Source organism: Perca flavescens, chromosome 11, assembly GCF_004354835.1.
Source record: "Perca flavescens isolate YP-PL-M2 chromosome 11, PFLA_1.0, whole genome shotgun sequence".
Taxonomy (NCBI): domain Eukaryota; kingdom Metazoa; phylum Chordata; class Actinopteri; order Perciformes; family Percidae; genus Perca; species Perca flavescens.
The window spans coordinates 20602344-20617291 of record NC_041341.1 but is presented as its reverse complement, the minus strand read 5'-3'; the positions used below and the strand labels follow the sequence as shown (position 1 = coordinate 20617291).

General features: G+C 38.1%; 1 protein-coding gene across 3 annotated transcripts in view; it reads left to right on the top strand.

Moving 5' to 3' along the window:
* The window catches only part of rapgef4a (Rap guanine nucleotide exchange factor 4a), a 31977-nt gene that overhangs the window by 16089 nt on the left and 940 nt on the right, over positions 1–14948 (top strand). For all 3 annotated transcript variants that reach the window (XM_028591956.1, XM_028591957.1, XM_028591958.1), the window contains 24 exons: positions 3017–3081; positions 4130–4180; positions 4291–4397; positions 4793–4914; positions 5015–5198; positions 5298–5382; positions 5883–5943; positions 6090–6166; positions 6276–6422; positions 7702–7817; positions 9896–9981; positions 10356–10434; positions 10531–10681; positions 10874–10962; positions 11181–11211; positions 11315–11393; positions 11987–12133; positions 13146–13243; positions 13647–13772; positions 13881–14059; positions 14159–14249; positions 14324–14374; positions 14560–14647; positions 14775–14839. In XM_028591956.1, the coding sequence (XP_028447757.1) occupies positions 3017–3081; positions 4130–4180; positions 4291–4397; positions 4793–4914; positions 5015–5198; positions 5298–5382; positions 5883–5943; positions 6090–6166; positions 6276–6422; positions 7702–7817; positions 9896–9981; positions 10356–10434; positions 10531–10681; positions 10874–10962; positions 11181–11211; positions 11315–11393; positions 11987–12133; positions 13146–13243; positions 13647–13772; positions 13881–14059; positions 14159–14249; positions 14324–14374; positions 14560–14647; positions 14775–14839 (2375 nt within the window). The remainder of the gene's footprint in view (positions 1–3016; positions 3082–4129; positions 4181–4290; positions 4398–4792; positions 4915–5014; positions 5199–5297; positions 5383–5882; positions 5944–6089; positions 6167–6275; positions 6423–7701; positions 7818–9895; positions 9982–10355; positions 10435–10530; positions 10682–10873; positions 10963–11180; positions 11212–11314; positions 11394–11986; positions 12134–13145; positions 13244–13646; positions 13773–13880; positions 14060–14158; positions 14250–14323; positions 14375–14559; positions 14648–14774; positions 14840–14948) is intronic.

The following is a 14948-nucleotide window of genomic DNA, read 5'->3' as shown; positions in this document are numbered from 1 at the left end:
GTGTTACATAATTAGAAACAGGTACAGCGGTGCATTTGATTTACTTTCAGCTACTTTCATATCAGTTACTTGAGATTTAAAGGTACAGATAAGAAAAAAAAGAGTACGCAGATTGTATGCAGATTGTCTTCGATGTATTTATCAAGATGTAGAACACTGTTCACAATAAAATGGCAGAATTTTATTTTTCTAAATCTTCCCTAAAGTAACTTTGATTTTGTTTGTATAATAATATTTTACAATCTTTAGGTAGTGTAATATAACTAATATAACTAAGCTAATCTTATTTGTACAATATGTAATACTTTTGTCCTAATTCTATTACTGTCCAACTGTCCATCTTCTTGCATTGTGATAAAGGCTGATACTTTTATTTATGCTTTTCTGTTGCAAGTTAACTCAATATTGACTTTGCTTAAACAGACCACTTACCTTCTTCTAAGTCATATACCATAAAAATGATGAACAGCAGTGAGAAAATCCAGAGAGTCTGTTGGCTCACTGGCAGTGGGTTCACTACTATGTTGTAATGTATCTTTTAAGAGTTCATGAATGAACGAAACATTTTAAAGAAACTGTTTCTCTGGTTTATGTTCCAATCAAAGAGGATTTGATTGACTACTGTAGCCTTTTGGGCTGCTTTTAAAAGTTGATGTCTGTTGTAGTATTCATCTCTGTAACATGCTATGGAGCAGCACTGTAAAAGCAAGGCTCTGAGTATTTCTTTTGCAGTATACAGTAGAGTACTTAGGGGATTTACAGTATGTACTCTATGCATGAATAAACCAAGACAGAAATCACACAAGCATCAAGCAGCTGGAGGCTGATGCACTCTTCTGTAGAATACATCTACAGCAGCTTAGTGGTTCTGTAACTGTACTGGCAAAGTCAAATGAATTAAATATATTTGAAATAGTTTTCTTTGTTAAAACAACGCTGTGCTTCTACAGCACTTTGGTGCACGCATTCAGTACCACTCTAACTGAGCACCTTTTAAAGCACAACTTATTCCACTATTGTTCAATAAAACGAAGCACTTTGCTCTCGACATACTCCATCTAGATCTGATCTTTGACCAACAAATTCAATTTTAGATTTTTATAACTTACATCTTATCTTGAATTCATCTCTTACGTACATACTGTATTTCTTTTAATGTGATTGAATTGATGTGACATTAAAATAAATGGTGTGATGTCACACGGACCAGCGTAGCAGCATCATAAATAAAATGATGGAAAGCTGTGTTAACTTCTAAAAAAAAGCAAACAAGTACAGATTCCATACAAAAACAATGTGATAACCTACAGAGAATTAGCGCTGAACAGACACAATTAGCTGGTGAATATAGTGGAGCATTTAGCAGCTAAAGTGACGGATATTTCCCTCAGGAGTCGGTGGAGACCAAAAATGAAGCAAAAAAGAGAGTGAATACGGGGCAGCCTCTAGCTCACCCAGTAAGAGCGTTTGCCCCATGTTGGCTGAGACATACAGTGGCGCAGGGTTCGAACCAGACCTGCTGCCCTTTGCTACGTGTCATCCCCCATCTCTCTCCCCCTTTCTGGTCTATCCACTGTCAATAAAGGGAAAAGCCCTAAAAAATAATCTTAAAAAAAAGAGGCTGAATATTAGACATTCATCAGGTGGACAAAAACATGACTCCCAACAGATGATATTGTTGCTATGTAACTACTGGATGTGTAAATAAGCAACACAAGTGATCAAAAATTTGTTATTGCAGGTTTAAAGTCGTCATAAGTAAATGACAAAATGCAATGTTTGCTTTCTAAAATGACCAGTATAACTGTGATTGAAATGATGAGTGATTTGTTTAAATTTAGGCAACTAAAACTGTTATTTAAGGTTGTAACACGGATTGTATTTTTCCCTGGGCACTGTTTGCCCAGTGGTTAGTTGGTCTACATGCTAACAAATATTATGCAACATGAAGGTAACAATAGAAACAACTTTTACATACATTTACAAGAATAATCAGGAATTTAAAGTAGCCAGGAATTACACAAAGCATTGTGAACAAAGTTGCTCAAGTTTTATTCCTGGATGTAGAGCCAGAAGCATAATATTACACTTCTTTTCCACTTTCTATGTATTGTGTGGATTCTGTGTCTGTTTTTTGCGGTATCAACAGTCAGAGAAGCACGTCTAAGAATAGAGTTTTTCCTTGCAGATACAGTTGTGACTGAGCAGCTCTGACTGATTATGCTATTTGTCCCAGAGGGGAACTGTACAAGCTTAAAGCTCCTAACACTGAGAAATAACTACACCTTACAAACTATCTGCAGGACTGTCACATTTCCTCATTTACATCCCTTTGCTGACCATACAGTAACAATTAGAGTAATAAAGTCTAATGGCATGTTAATTTAACAAGAAATTATAATTAAAAAAATATTCAGTATAGATTTGTTAAAAAAAGGAAGCCTAAATTATTTGCGTCAGAATGTCAGAACATTTATTGAAGGGTGCCCGGGTAGCTCAGTTGGTAGAGCGCGCGCCCATATATAGAGGTTTACTCCTTGACAGCAACCGCGGGTTCACACCAGAAACAATTGATCTGAAGTTCCAAATAGTGGATCTACAGAAGAATCTTATTACTTTGCATAAAAATATAAGAGGAAAATGAGGACCCTCTAGTTTTTAGCCACAACAACTTAATATGCAAAAATCACATTAAGCATAAAGATTGTAAAGTATTTTATACTTTTTTTATAAGTTTGTGGTATTTTGCATTTATGTCATTGTTCTAAAGTCATATTAAGTATAACTATATGTTTATATATACAGTGATTTGTTGTTCTATGTTTACTTAGCCTACTTTTAAATCCCTTTTCAAGGATTAAGTGGGTTTACACTTTTTTACAACACGTGGACCTGCAGAGTCTCTGTACTGTACATTTCCTCTATGGTTGGAGAATAGGACTTTCTTCTCAGTGATCTTTGTTTGTCACACATCTTAATTCACTTCATTAATATAGTCTCTGTTTTCTCCCACAAGGAATGCCGGACAAAGAGAACATAAGCAACAACTCATTTGTTTCAGTCTCCAAACATCAGAATAAGGTAGTTTAACTGACACACATGAAATATTTGTATAACTTATTGTTACGTGATGAAGAGAAACAGAAAGTGAGATGATACTGGTTCTTTGGCCTTGTTCCTGTCTAGGGTAGTGTCATTGTAAGTGGACAGTTTGACATTTAAACCTATAGGCTATAATAACTCATTCTGTGCTTTTATTTTGCTTGATGTAGTGGCATCCTTTACCGTTACTCGCCTCTCGGAAAAGAGCGTGGAAGAGTGAAGTTTGTTTAAAATTGGTCTAAATATAAACAATAAGACTGGAGTTTTTGTCTCTATCCATAACAGTTCCTGTCCCACCTTTCTCCTGTTGTCATTTCCTGACCACTGGCTTGATAACGTTGCACTATAGCTGATTTATGGTGCCCTGTGCTTTGTTCCTACATAGAGTTTAGTCACAACATGGCCACAAGATTATTTAAAAATAGCTTGTTTTATTTTTATGTAACACACATACAGCTCTAATTTACTTATACTATAAATTATAAGTATGAAAGCCCAGCTTCTTTGGGTACTGAGTGGAGTAATTTTCTTGTAAATAAATCATGAACTTTAAAGCCTCCACATAAATGCACAAGTTACACTGCTCTCCGAAGCATGCAGAGTGCACTTTAAATGTCACAGCCCTGCAGCCCATCCCATGGCCCTAGTGGGTAAAAAAACTAAACAAAAACACATTTCCATACAGTAATTGACAATATCTGTGTCCAAATTAAGCAATTGAATGAATCAGTCAAGAGTCTGGTAACAGACTATAATTATTACAGGGAAGCAATATAGAAAGCCATACGTTCAATTAAAGTTGACAGCTAAAGTCAGTGAGGAAGACATCCTGTGAGAAGAAAAACACTTGATTTGTCCGGCATGTTGTTGTTTTCCTGATGTCTTTTTTAACAATTACTGGACTGTTGTTTCCCACAACAGCTTTAAATCTCATCCGATTCCTGTGATGTTGAGCCTCAGTTTCATTGTCATCCATGGTGTGTTTTATTTCAATTGCTCTTATATTTTGTTTCATTTTATTTTGCAGAAGTCAGTCATTGAAAGTCCAGCCAAATCTCACCTTAAATGCATTTCTCAGGTATTAAACACAATCAACCTACTGAATGTAGGGACCGATCATTACCTGTTTATGTGGTTGGTACTCAGTGGAACTCTACTGTGCTGAGATTTAACTTGAGTTCTGTGCAGGTCCCGTCTGAGAAGATCCTGCGGGCGGGGAAGATTCTCCGTAACGCCATCCTCTCCAGGGCTCCTCACATGATCAGAGACAGGAAGTACCATTTGAAGACGTACAGGTTAGTTGGCATCTTAATTCTTCATTATTTGTGGGAGATTGCAACATTCAATTCAATTAGATTAAAAATACTGTATTAGTCCCTCAAGGGGCAATGTGAGGCAAGCAACAATACAAACAATTCATTCACGCACATGAAAACAATCTAAAAATATATATATGAGAGTGTAAAGTTTAAAGAAAGGTACAAAAAAATGAAAACCACCAATAAAATGTAACACCTTATTTATCTTATTTAACCTCCTGACTGTTTAGCAGTTTAGTAAAACAACAGAAACAAATAACAAAGAACAGGGAGATTCAATTAATAAACTCAAGACAAAACATATTATATAATATATAAATGCTGCTCAGCCTTGTATAAGATCTTATCTAGTCTTTTCCTGTCTTTCTCAGGCAGTGTTGCGTGGGGACAGAGTTGGTTGACTGGCAAATGCAGCAGAGCTCATGCATCCACTCTCGTATTCAGGCTGTGGGCATGTGGCAGGTACTGCTGGAAGAAGGTGTTCTCAACCATGGTGAGACTCTGTATGATGTCTGTGTCTGCACCACATGTACATGCAAAGCAGTGATTTCTAAATACATTTAAACCCTGCTGTCTTTGTTGTTGTGACACAGTGGACCAGGAGCTGAGCTTCCAGGACAAGTACCTTTTCTACCGTTTCCTGGATGACGAGCAGGAGGTTGCTAGTTTACCCGGCGAGGAGGAGAGGAAGGAAAGCCAAGAGGAGCTGCAGGACACCCTGCTTCTCCTCTCACAGATTGGACCTGATGCCCACATGAGGATGATTCTGAGGAAACAGTATGGCTATACAGCAATGGTCTCTTAAGCAATATTAAATAAAGTGAATCAGTGCAGTGGTGGTGTTATGATTGTCTTTACATATTTCCTGTTTTTCAGTCCCTCTGAAAGAACAGCAGATGATTTGGAGATCATTTATGAAGAGCTGCTCCATATAAAGGCCTTATCTCACCTATCCACCACTGTGAGTTTTCTGTTTTATGAGGTCATATGACCCCCCTGTTGTCTCTGTGCAGACATTAATCTTAATTCTGTTTCCTGTGGCAGAAAAAACATGCTCAGCTCTTCAGACACTTGTCACATTTAAGAGCAGATTGAAGGAAAAAATGCAAGCATGCAAAGTGCACACACCTACTGTACCCGTGTAGCCATCTCATTACTGATCAACACATATTTATAAACAGTTTAATACATGTTCAGCAAGTAAACTCATTGATTTGCATTGCTGCTAGGATTCACTAAAAATTGAAAAACAAATTATGTGAAAATTGCTGAAAACTGCATGGCTTTTTATGGATTTTGACTGCATTCAATTTTAGGAAAATCTGTTTTACACTGGCAGTATTGACTAGTGGGAGAGTAAAACTTTGCATGGCTGTACTCTTTCTGGTTGCTCCCTGTTGCACTAAACAGAATTTGTGTTCATATTGATCTTCCTTAGTTATACATCTTTCTCCTCTGCAGGTAAAGAGAGAACTGGCAGGAGTGCTGATCTTTGAGTCTCATGCAAAGGCAGGAACAGTGTGTAAGTAATGTGATAAAATAAGTGACCTTTTCAAACAGCCGATGCCAAACAATTTAATTAATAAATGCATTAAAGAGTCAGAATGAATCCAACAAATCCCAGTTTAGGGTATATCAGACTGCCTAAAATCTTCTTTTCTCTCTCAGTGTTCAGTCAGGGGGAGGAGGGCACATCATGGTACATTATTTTGAAGGGCTCAGTCAACGTTGTCATCTATGGAAAAGTAGGCATTTGAGTTCACACTATTTCCAAAAACAATAAAATGATCATGTTACTCTGACCAGAGCATTGATTCATTGGTCAGTAACTGATCAGTACGCTGTGTCTCGCAGGGTGTTGTTTGCACTCTTCATGAGGGAGACGACTTTGGAAAGCTTGCTCTAGTCAACGATGCCCCCCGAGCTGCCTCCATTGTCCTGCGAGAGGACAACTGTCACTTCCTGAGAGTAGACAAGGAGGACTTCAACAGGATTTTGAGGGTGAGTTTCTGTACATCTTTTGATGCTTTTACAGTAACATTTTAAAAGGTCTATTGCCCTCTGTTGGCAATACCTCAGCAATGCAGCTATAAAATATATTTAATACTCACATTTAATACACCCATTAGCTTAGTCATCTAAATATGAAATATGTTGGTAATGACTTTTGTTACTATCTTTCAAGCTAGAGATAAAATGCAGATTTGGGGTTAATTAACTGTGGATGAAAACTTGTGTGGAAAACTGGAAATACAGCAGCAGAGATTTGACAGTATGACCTGGGAGACATTAGGAATCTAGTAACACTGAACTTGAAAAGATATTCATTCTTAATGGCTTGAATATGTAACATAAATATGTTAACTAATAACCATAGACTGTATAATATTAACAGTCTATGCTAATAACCCCTTAACATACAACATTTGTTTCCCCTTAAATAGCTTCAAGGTTGTTAAAATAATCTTATTTCACTCTTTCTGACCCCATCACATGCCTTCTCTACTGGCTCTTCATTGAAGCTGTATGATGTTTACACTGACTGAAATATTTAAACCCAAGACTCCTAATCTTTATGGTTGCACCATTTCACCATATATTCCAGGTGCTATATTTTATACACTACCCCAAAATTCAGGCTGACTCATTTCTTATCTTTGGAATCTTTGGAAACTTGAACAATGTTTTGCTGCACAGAAGACTCCTCCAGCAGGCCGCTGCTTGTTGAGGGAGTTAACCAACCTGCTACCTCATGAGTGGTGTAGTACTGGAGGTTTGCCACAATAACACTGATAAATAATCCAGTGTTTTTTCAATCTGTATTTTAAATTAATTCACTTGGGAAGTACCAACACTACACTAGACACTAGATTGTGTTACGACTCACAAAATATTATTTGGCGTCATTGCATTGTCAGGAACTTTGTTGAAGCCTCCTGCTTGCTGCGGTGTTGTGTGTGCTGACTGTACACTGGACAAGCCAATTAATCCACTCTGCTCAGTGACCAGAGCCCAGTGTCATGCCACTCTCTCTGCAGCAGGGAAAATGAATCAAACCTCTCAGCATTTTTTAGATGATTGTATGATGATGTAAACATTGTGTTCAGTTTATGACATGCTATTCTCAGGTAGTTATGGAAGAGACAGCTCATATTCACTAAAACAAAATAAGGCTCAGATAGAACTACACACAACCTTCCAGCTCACACAGCTTCTTGCTCATAGTGTACAGTTTAAAATGCATAACTTAAATGCACTGTGTGTGTGTATTTGTGTGAAGGACGTGGAGGCCAACACGGTGCGTCTGAAGGAGCACGGTCAGGATGTTCTGGTGTTAGAGAAGAGTCTCGGCAGCAGTCGAACCTCCAGCCATGGAGCCTCGTCCTCCCATTACAAGTAAATGCACCCACAATCCACTGTACTGGACTTCACACAGGAATGATTAAAATGCAGTGTGTGTGTGTGTGTGTGTGTGTGTGTGTGTGTGTGTGTGTGTGTGTGTGTGTGTGTGTGTGTGTGTGTGTGTGTGTGTGTGTTGTAGATCTTTACAGAACAATTTATGATCCATGGAAATACTGATTTCTAACTGTCTGGCAGGTGTTTGTTAAAATGACAACACTTTTAGTTCCCCTATTTACTATTTATAAGCAATATATAAACGTTGAATACATGTAAAATATCTCACTACAAAACCCATTAGTGGAGGCTGTTGTATAAAAAGACAATGAATGACCATATGGGAAAACACTGTTATAATAATATAAATGCCCTTTTACATGCATCTAAATACATTAGAGTGTGTTATAAACCCTTTATTACATCTTTATATATTGCTTATAAATGCTTAATAGGGGGACTTCAAGCATAGTTAAGATTATAACCTTAAATGCATTTCTAATCAACAGTTGAACATCTATACAGTCAGAGAGCAAAATATAAAAAAGTATAGTTGACTGTGTTACAATACTTAAAAAATGGATGATGACTTTGGTCACTCCCAAATGGTGACTCCCTTTTTTGTGATATTTTAAGATATGTTTGCAGTCTGATATCACGTAAAAAATATTATATGACTTGACTTGTTTTGAAGTGTGTTGCCATTTTATATATTTTTTTCTTTTTGTCAACAAATCTTACTTATATACTAAAATCAACAATACTGTGTTACAGTATCTCTCAAAACCTTTTGTCTGTCAGTGGCTTTTAGCGCAGAGCCCATTCATTCCTACTGAAGACTTTAATCCTTAAAAACGGGCCACTAATATACGGTTTCATTTTTAAAAAGCTGAATGATTTCCTACAGCAGTGGTACTGTAGTTTTTAGTAAACGTCAGCCAAAAAGGATAAATTATGTGTTTGTTGGGGACTATTTTCAGCTGTGGATTAATACACATTTGGTGTGGTGGTGATATTTTAAGGCAGCACTAATGTATTTGGGATTGACTCAGAATTAGATTTAGATTAGATTTAGATTCATTGCCCCAGAAGGATATTTGTTTTCACAGCCAGTACACAACACATAGCAATATAGATATATACACATAGCCACATAAAGACAATACACAAAATCTCCATACATGCATTCATCATGCCAGCTCACAGCAGTGTCAACGAGGCAGATTGTTCAGGGCTCCTATTGCAAAGGGTACAAAACTCCTGCATTAACTACAGTGCCCATGTTCATCATAATGAGGGAATATGTCATGCAGGGAAACTATTTCATATGTGTTTAACAGTTTCTGGAGTGGAGATATGAGATATATCAATCCTCGGCCACACAAGATTACTTTGTTACTTTATTGTTGGTTTCATGAGGTTTGTTGACAATAACAAAAATATAGAATATCACCAGCCTTATAATTGAAAGGAACTCCATCAGTCAGTATGACCAACAGATGAAAATGCTTCCCGGCCGTGCCAGCAGCATAAGCACAGAGCAATCCTGTGCACTGCAGCCAATGATTGTTATCTTAATAGAAGCATCTGTCACTGCACCACGGTCGCTGTAATACAGAAAGACACATTAATGGTAATGATGGCATGAGCTCCCAGGGGAAAAGGAAGGCCTGGCAAGTCACGATTACTTGTTCGGGGTCGCCCTCTAATCAACTTGGCTCCTCACACATGAGAGTGTCAAGACTGTGGGGAAGACACAACATGTGCAGCTCCCTCTTGTGATGCTGTTATAAAGTAATGAAAACAACCGAGACTGGATCGTGTTGATTCTCCTTCACAGAGAAGATGCCCCTACATTTTTATTTTGGCTTCTCTGACAGCTCTAAGCCCAGACTCCCCTTAATCATCAGCCTGGCCGATAACCCGGTGATTGTAAATAGGATTGTTATCAAATAAAGCAATCACAGAAACATGTTCAAGTAAGACAAATCAGTCAAGGACCATGGAGGTGTCACAGAGCATTAAGAGCCAGTGTTTCTTGATTAGTGAAGGGTGTGTTTTATCCTGTGTTTCTTCAGATACAAGGTAATGTCAGGGACTCCGGAGAAGATTTTGGAGCACCTCCTTGAAATGATGCGATTGGATTCTCAATTCACAGAGTCAGGTACTGCTCAGCATGCAACATTCAGCATGTCAGATTAGTACATTAGTATCTAATACAATCTATCAGCATGATGATGATTTACGGTGAAGGGTTTTCTTCAGTGCAGTATATTTATTCTCTGTGGCTCAGAGTTTCTCTCCTCTGTCCTCAGCCTGCTGCTCTGCACTGACCTGTTTCTTCTCATCTATGATTAGCCACACATCACAGAGCTGATCTAATTACTCTCGCTTGTGTGGATACATATGGTTTTCCTTTGCCTGCAGAGGTGACAGAGACAGCGCCATGTAGGATCAAGGCCTGATGGCTCTGGGCGCTCTTTGATCTGCTCTTACACAGGTGTTTGACATAACCTTCTCTCTCTTTTTTTGTGACAGACTCAGCCTTAGATGACTATGCGCTCATGCATTGTGTCTTCATCCCAAACAGTCAACTATGTCCGGTGTTGATGGCACAATATCCTTTCAGCACTATGCTACTTAATGTGTTTAAATGTGAAACCCTTTCTACTCTGCTCTTCTGACATTGTTTTGATCTTTAACTGCTGTGCACCTACCATGCCCAGGCCTCGCAGGGCTCTGAACAGGAGAAGCTGGACTATACATATAACAACAAGCGCAGGGTGATCCGCCTGGTGATGCAATGGGCTGCTGTACATGGAGATCACCTGCAGGAGGAGGATGTCTCTGTGGCTTTCCTAGAGGTCAGCATATAGATATGAGTAACATTAAGACCACTGTTATAACCGGGGGTCAACTGTGTTTCAAATGATTGATTTTTTTTTTTTTTATATTGGTGAAAAAAATAACACTGACTCCAAGCTCTTTAGCTACATCTCACTGTTGCTGTCTTTACCTTGAGTTTACTACTTTGAACTTACAACTGTGTTTTGCAGGAGTTTCTCATGGCGGTATCTAATGATGCCAAAGCCATTCCAGCCCTCAAGGATCAACTAACAGAACTTGAGAGAAGTGTAAAGCGAAAGTAAGTGAATGAATACATCTTAATCATAAATCTAAATCTATATTTATAATTTTTTCATTTTGTACTGTGATCCTCCTGTTTGCGCACATAATTATATATATATATATATATATATATATATATATATATATATATATATTATTCTGGGTTATATAAAACAACACAAATCCAACATACATCACTTTAGCTTAATTGCTGCCTATTTTTTCACACTTTAGCACTGAAGATGTCAGAGTCTCACAGAAAAAGGTAAGATACCGATTTTTTTTCTTTCAAACTAAAGCTTATGTTTAGTTTTCATTGTAATGTGCGAAAATGTCACAATGCCTTAATCTGTTAAACTTTGTCACAGCACAAAGTCCTACTGCGGCAGTTCAGTATGGGGGATGAGAAGCTTCAGAAACGTCAGCCCATCAAGAGTAATGACGAAAGTGAGTAATGGACATGCCTCCACATGTTTGGGTGTATGATACAAAATTTGTCCGAGACTCTGGATCGTAAACAGTAAATTTTTGCCGTCACTGTTATATTATATCCGCTATTTGAAACTTTTATTTAGCCTTGTTTTTACGCCATCAGGTCTTCATTAGACAAACACTCACGCCTGTTTGTTTTAAGTTTGGTTCCTTCCTGTGTGTTTTTTTTTTGTTTTTTGTACATCTTTTGCCTACACAATCACACACACATGGACATTGTTTTTTGCAAATGCTTAATCAAAGTCAGTTCTCTTCGAACTTTGCTGGACAGTGGAAGCTTTAACCTAGTGAATCCTAACCTTTTTGGCTTATGACCTCTTAAAAAAAAGCAATGTGTGTGGAAAAACTAACCAGGGTTTCAAAAGAAAAGCAAAACTAGAGAAACGTGTTTTTTTCCCCTTGTGAATCAATCCACAACCCCTCAGATGTACCCAGTGACCCCTCAGATTTGCATTAATCCAACTGCATCCAACTTTCCAGTACAGCTTCACCACTCCTTCTTTCCGTCTTGCTGACAGTCCCATATTTGCTCTGATTCATGCCTCCAGTTCTGCTCAAAGTCTTCTGCTGTGACCACACCTACACAACAATCCGTGTCCCTGTGGCCGCCCCAGTCAGGGAGGTCATCGGTGCTGTGGCCGACAAGCTGGGGTCGGCGGAGGACCTGCTCCTGGTCAACCTCAGTTCGACAGGAGGTGAGAGCGGCGGCAGCTACATGTTAATCAAATGATTGGAGACGGCACCAGCAGGGAGAGCCCAAGCAGGGAGATATACTAATAAATTCCCGACTGATATAGTGAGAAATTAGCTCCCTTTTGCGGACTGTAAATGGGTGCTACAGTAGGTGCTAAAGAATGGCCTTTAAAGCAACTTGGGAAAAACCTGAGCTCAGTTTTTTTCATGACATTCAGCATGTTGCTGTTGGTGTTAGTGGCTGCTCCTTACTGTAGTGATGTTCCACTGTCTCTGCCAGAAGGCTCTAATGCAGCTCTTACTCGTCCACACTTGGCCTTGCACTTTCCTTATCGGAGGCAAGTAAACAGATACAGAGCTGTAGCTGCTCTCTTGCTTGGAGTTTATTATCATACGGCTCATATACTGTATCTCTAACCAGTGAACTTTAGCTTTGCAAGGAAAAATCAAGGCTACAATGTAGCATGAGAGAGCTCTTGAAGGACAGATAGTACAATATTATAACATAATGGTATACGTTGTCCAATACCATTACCATCTCTCAGTGTGAAAGTCTGAGACTTCACAACTACCTCAACCACATTGTTCAGTCATTTTAGAAATTGAAAAAAGGCAGTTGCAGACAAGGAATGTCAAATTTTGACCTGATGATGAAGCTATATAGAAAGTTCATGGATCACCAACATTAGTACAATTCATCGTGAGGGGAACATGAATGTATGTACCAAATTTCATGGTAATCCATCCAATCCATTTCACTATTTTCACTAAATTATTTATCCATCTAATAGTTATTGAGATATTTCAATCTGCATCATAGTGTTGGACCGACCATAAGTCCACCATGTTAGCATGGCTAAAAAAGGCGTTAGAGAGTTGTAGATTCTCTCGTTGTTTTATAGATAATAATAATAATAATAATAATAATAATAATAATAATAATAATAATAATAATAATAATAATATATAAATGTTTTTTTTAACCCTCTGTGTCATGTTTTTTTTGTTCTACAGAGAAAGTCATCTTCAAGCCTAATGATGTTTCAGTGTTCTCCACTCTCAGCGTAAATGGACGACTGTTTGCCTGCCGGAGGGATCAGTTGGATTCTTTGGTGGGTTAATCTCTAATTACACAGCACATTGTCATCATATAAAAGATGGCTCACTGAAACCCTATGCATAGCTGTACAACTCTGAAATCCTTTGCTTTTTAGCTTTTTTCATATTATATACTGTAAATTTCCATGCTTTTAGCTTTTAAGCAACCTAGTGAATGTGCAGATTTGTTATAAAGATGTGAATGTTTTTATTGTAAAGTCAAACTGCAGAATTTACTTTTATATGCAGCTTAGCTGCTTTCTTCTCATTTCATTTTTAACATGTTAACGTATTTTGGTTTATGTCACAAGAAGATGGTCTTTGCATTGTTGTTTTTAATATTGTAAAACAAGAATTCCTGAAACAGTAGATTACATGATTATCAAATATAAAAGGCTGTTATTTCTTGTTTACTAGACCCCTCTACCTGAGCAGGAGTGTTCCTCTACAGGGCTGTTGGCCGGTTTTGAGTTAATGAGCTCTAAGGATGTGGCTTTCCACATGACTTCCTATGACTGGGAGCTCTTTCACTGTGTACATGAGGTATGACTGTGAGACCAGACTTGGTGGCATAACTTCAAGTTAATTTGGTTTACTTTCAGTTGATCCACTATTTTGTTCACAAAAGTGTTTTTCTTTGGTGTCCAACAGCTTGAACTCATCTATCACACATTTGGGAGGCAAAACGTCAAGAAAACCACGGTGAACCTGGACCTGTTCCTGAGGAGGTTTAATGAAATTCAGTTTTGGGTGATCACAGAGATGTGTCTGTGTTCTCAGCTTAGCAAGAGAGTGCAGCTTCTAAAGAAGTTCATCAAGATTGCGGCCCAGTAAGTGGATTTTTTTTTACTGTCTATTCTGCTTTTTCTTTGATTTATCTTACAGTTTTGTTTATTCACTACTCTACTTTTTCATGTTTTCTGTCAAAGCTGCAAAGAGTACAGGAATCTAAACGCCTTCTTTGCTATCATTATGGGACTGAGTAACCCAGCAGTGTGCAGATTGAGGCAGACATGGGAGGTGGGTACCTGCCTGTGTCAAAATTATTCTTATCCCAACTGCAAGTTAACCTTTAGTTGCATCTGTTTTCACAGAAAATTCCCAACAAATTCAAGAAGTTTTATTCAGAATTTGAAAACTTCATGGTAAGTTGAAATGACTCATTTTGTACTTCAAAGGGTCTCCATCTTTGAGTTGTCATGTTTTCTATCCAAAATCAGCATATCTTCCACTGTCAGCTGGTTTAGCAGCATCATCCTCGGATGGCACTGTGAAGGATCTGTTTAACATGGCGACGGCAGATCTCAGAACAGTGTGATTGTTTCCACAGGACCCGTCCAGGAACCACCGGGCGTACCGACTGACAGTTGCCAAGCTGGAGCCTCCCATCATTCCCTTTATGCCACTGCTGATCAAAGGTCAGAATTTTATTTGATGACCGTTTATTTTGAATTCAACATAATTTTAACCTTTATGACACAATTGTTCTGTTATTGTATTGTTTCTTCAACAGCTTTAACCATCTAAACAATTGGTCTTTTCCAGACATGACATTCACTCATGAGGGCAACAAGACGTTTATCGATTATTTGGTCAATTTTGAGAAAATGGTGAGGCTCTGAAGGTGCAGATTATTGTCTAACAGTTGGTGTAAATCTTTTTTTTCCCGCTATTCAGTTAATTGCTGATATCTGTTGCTGATCATTGCTCTTTGGTTTT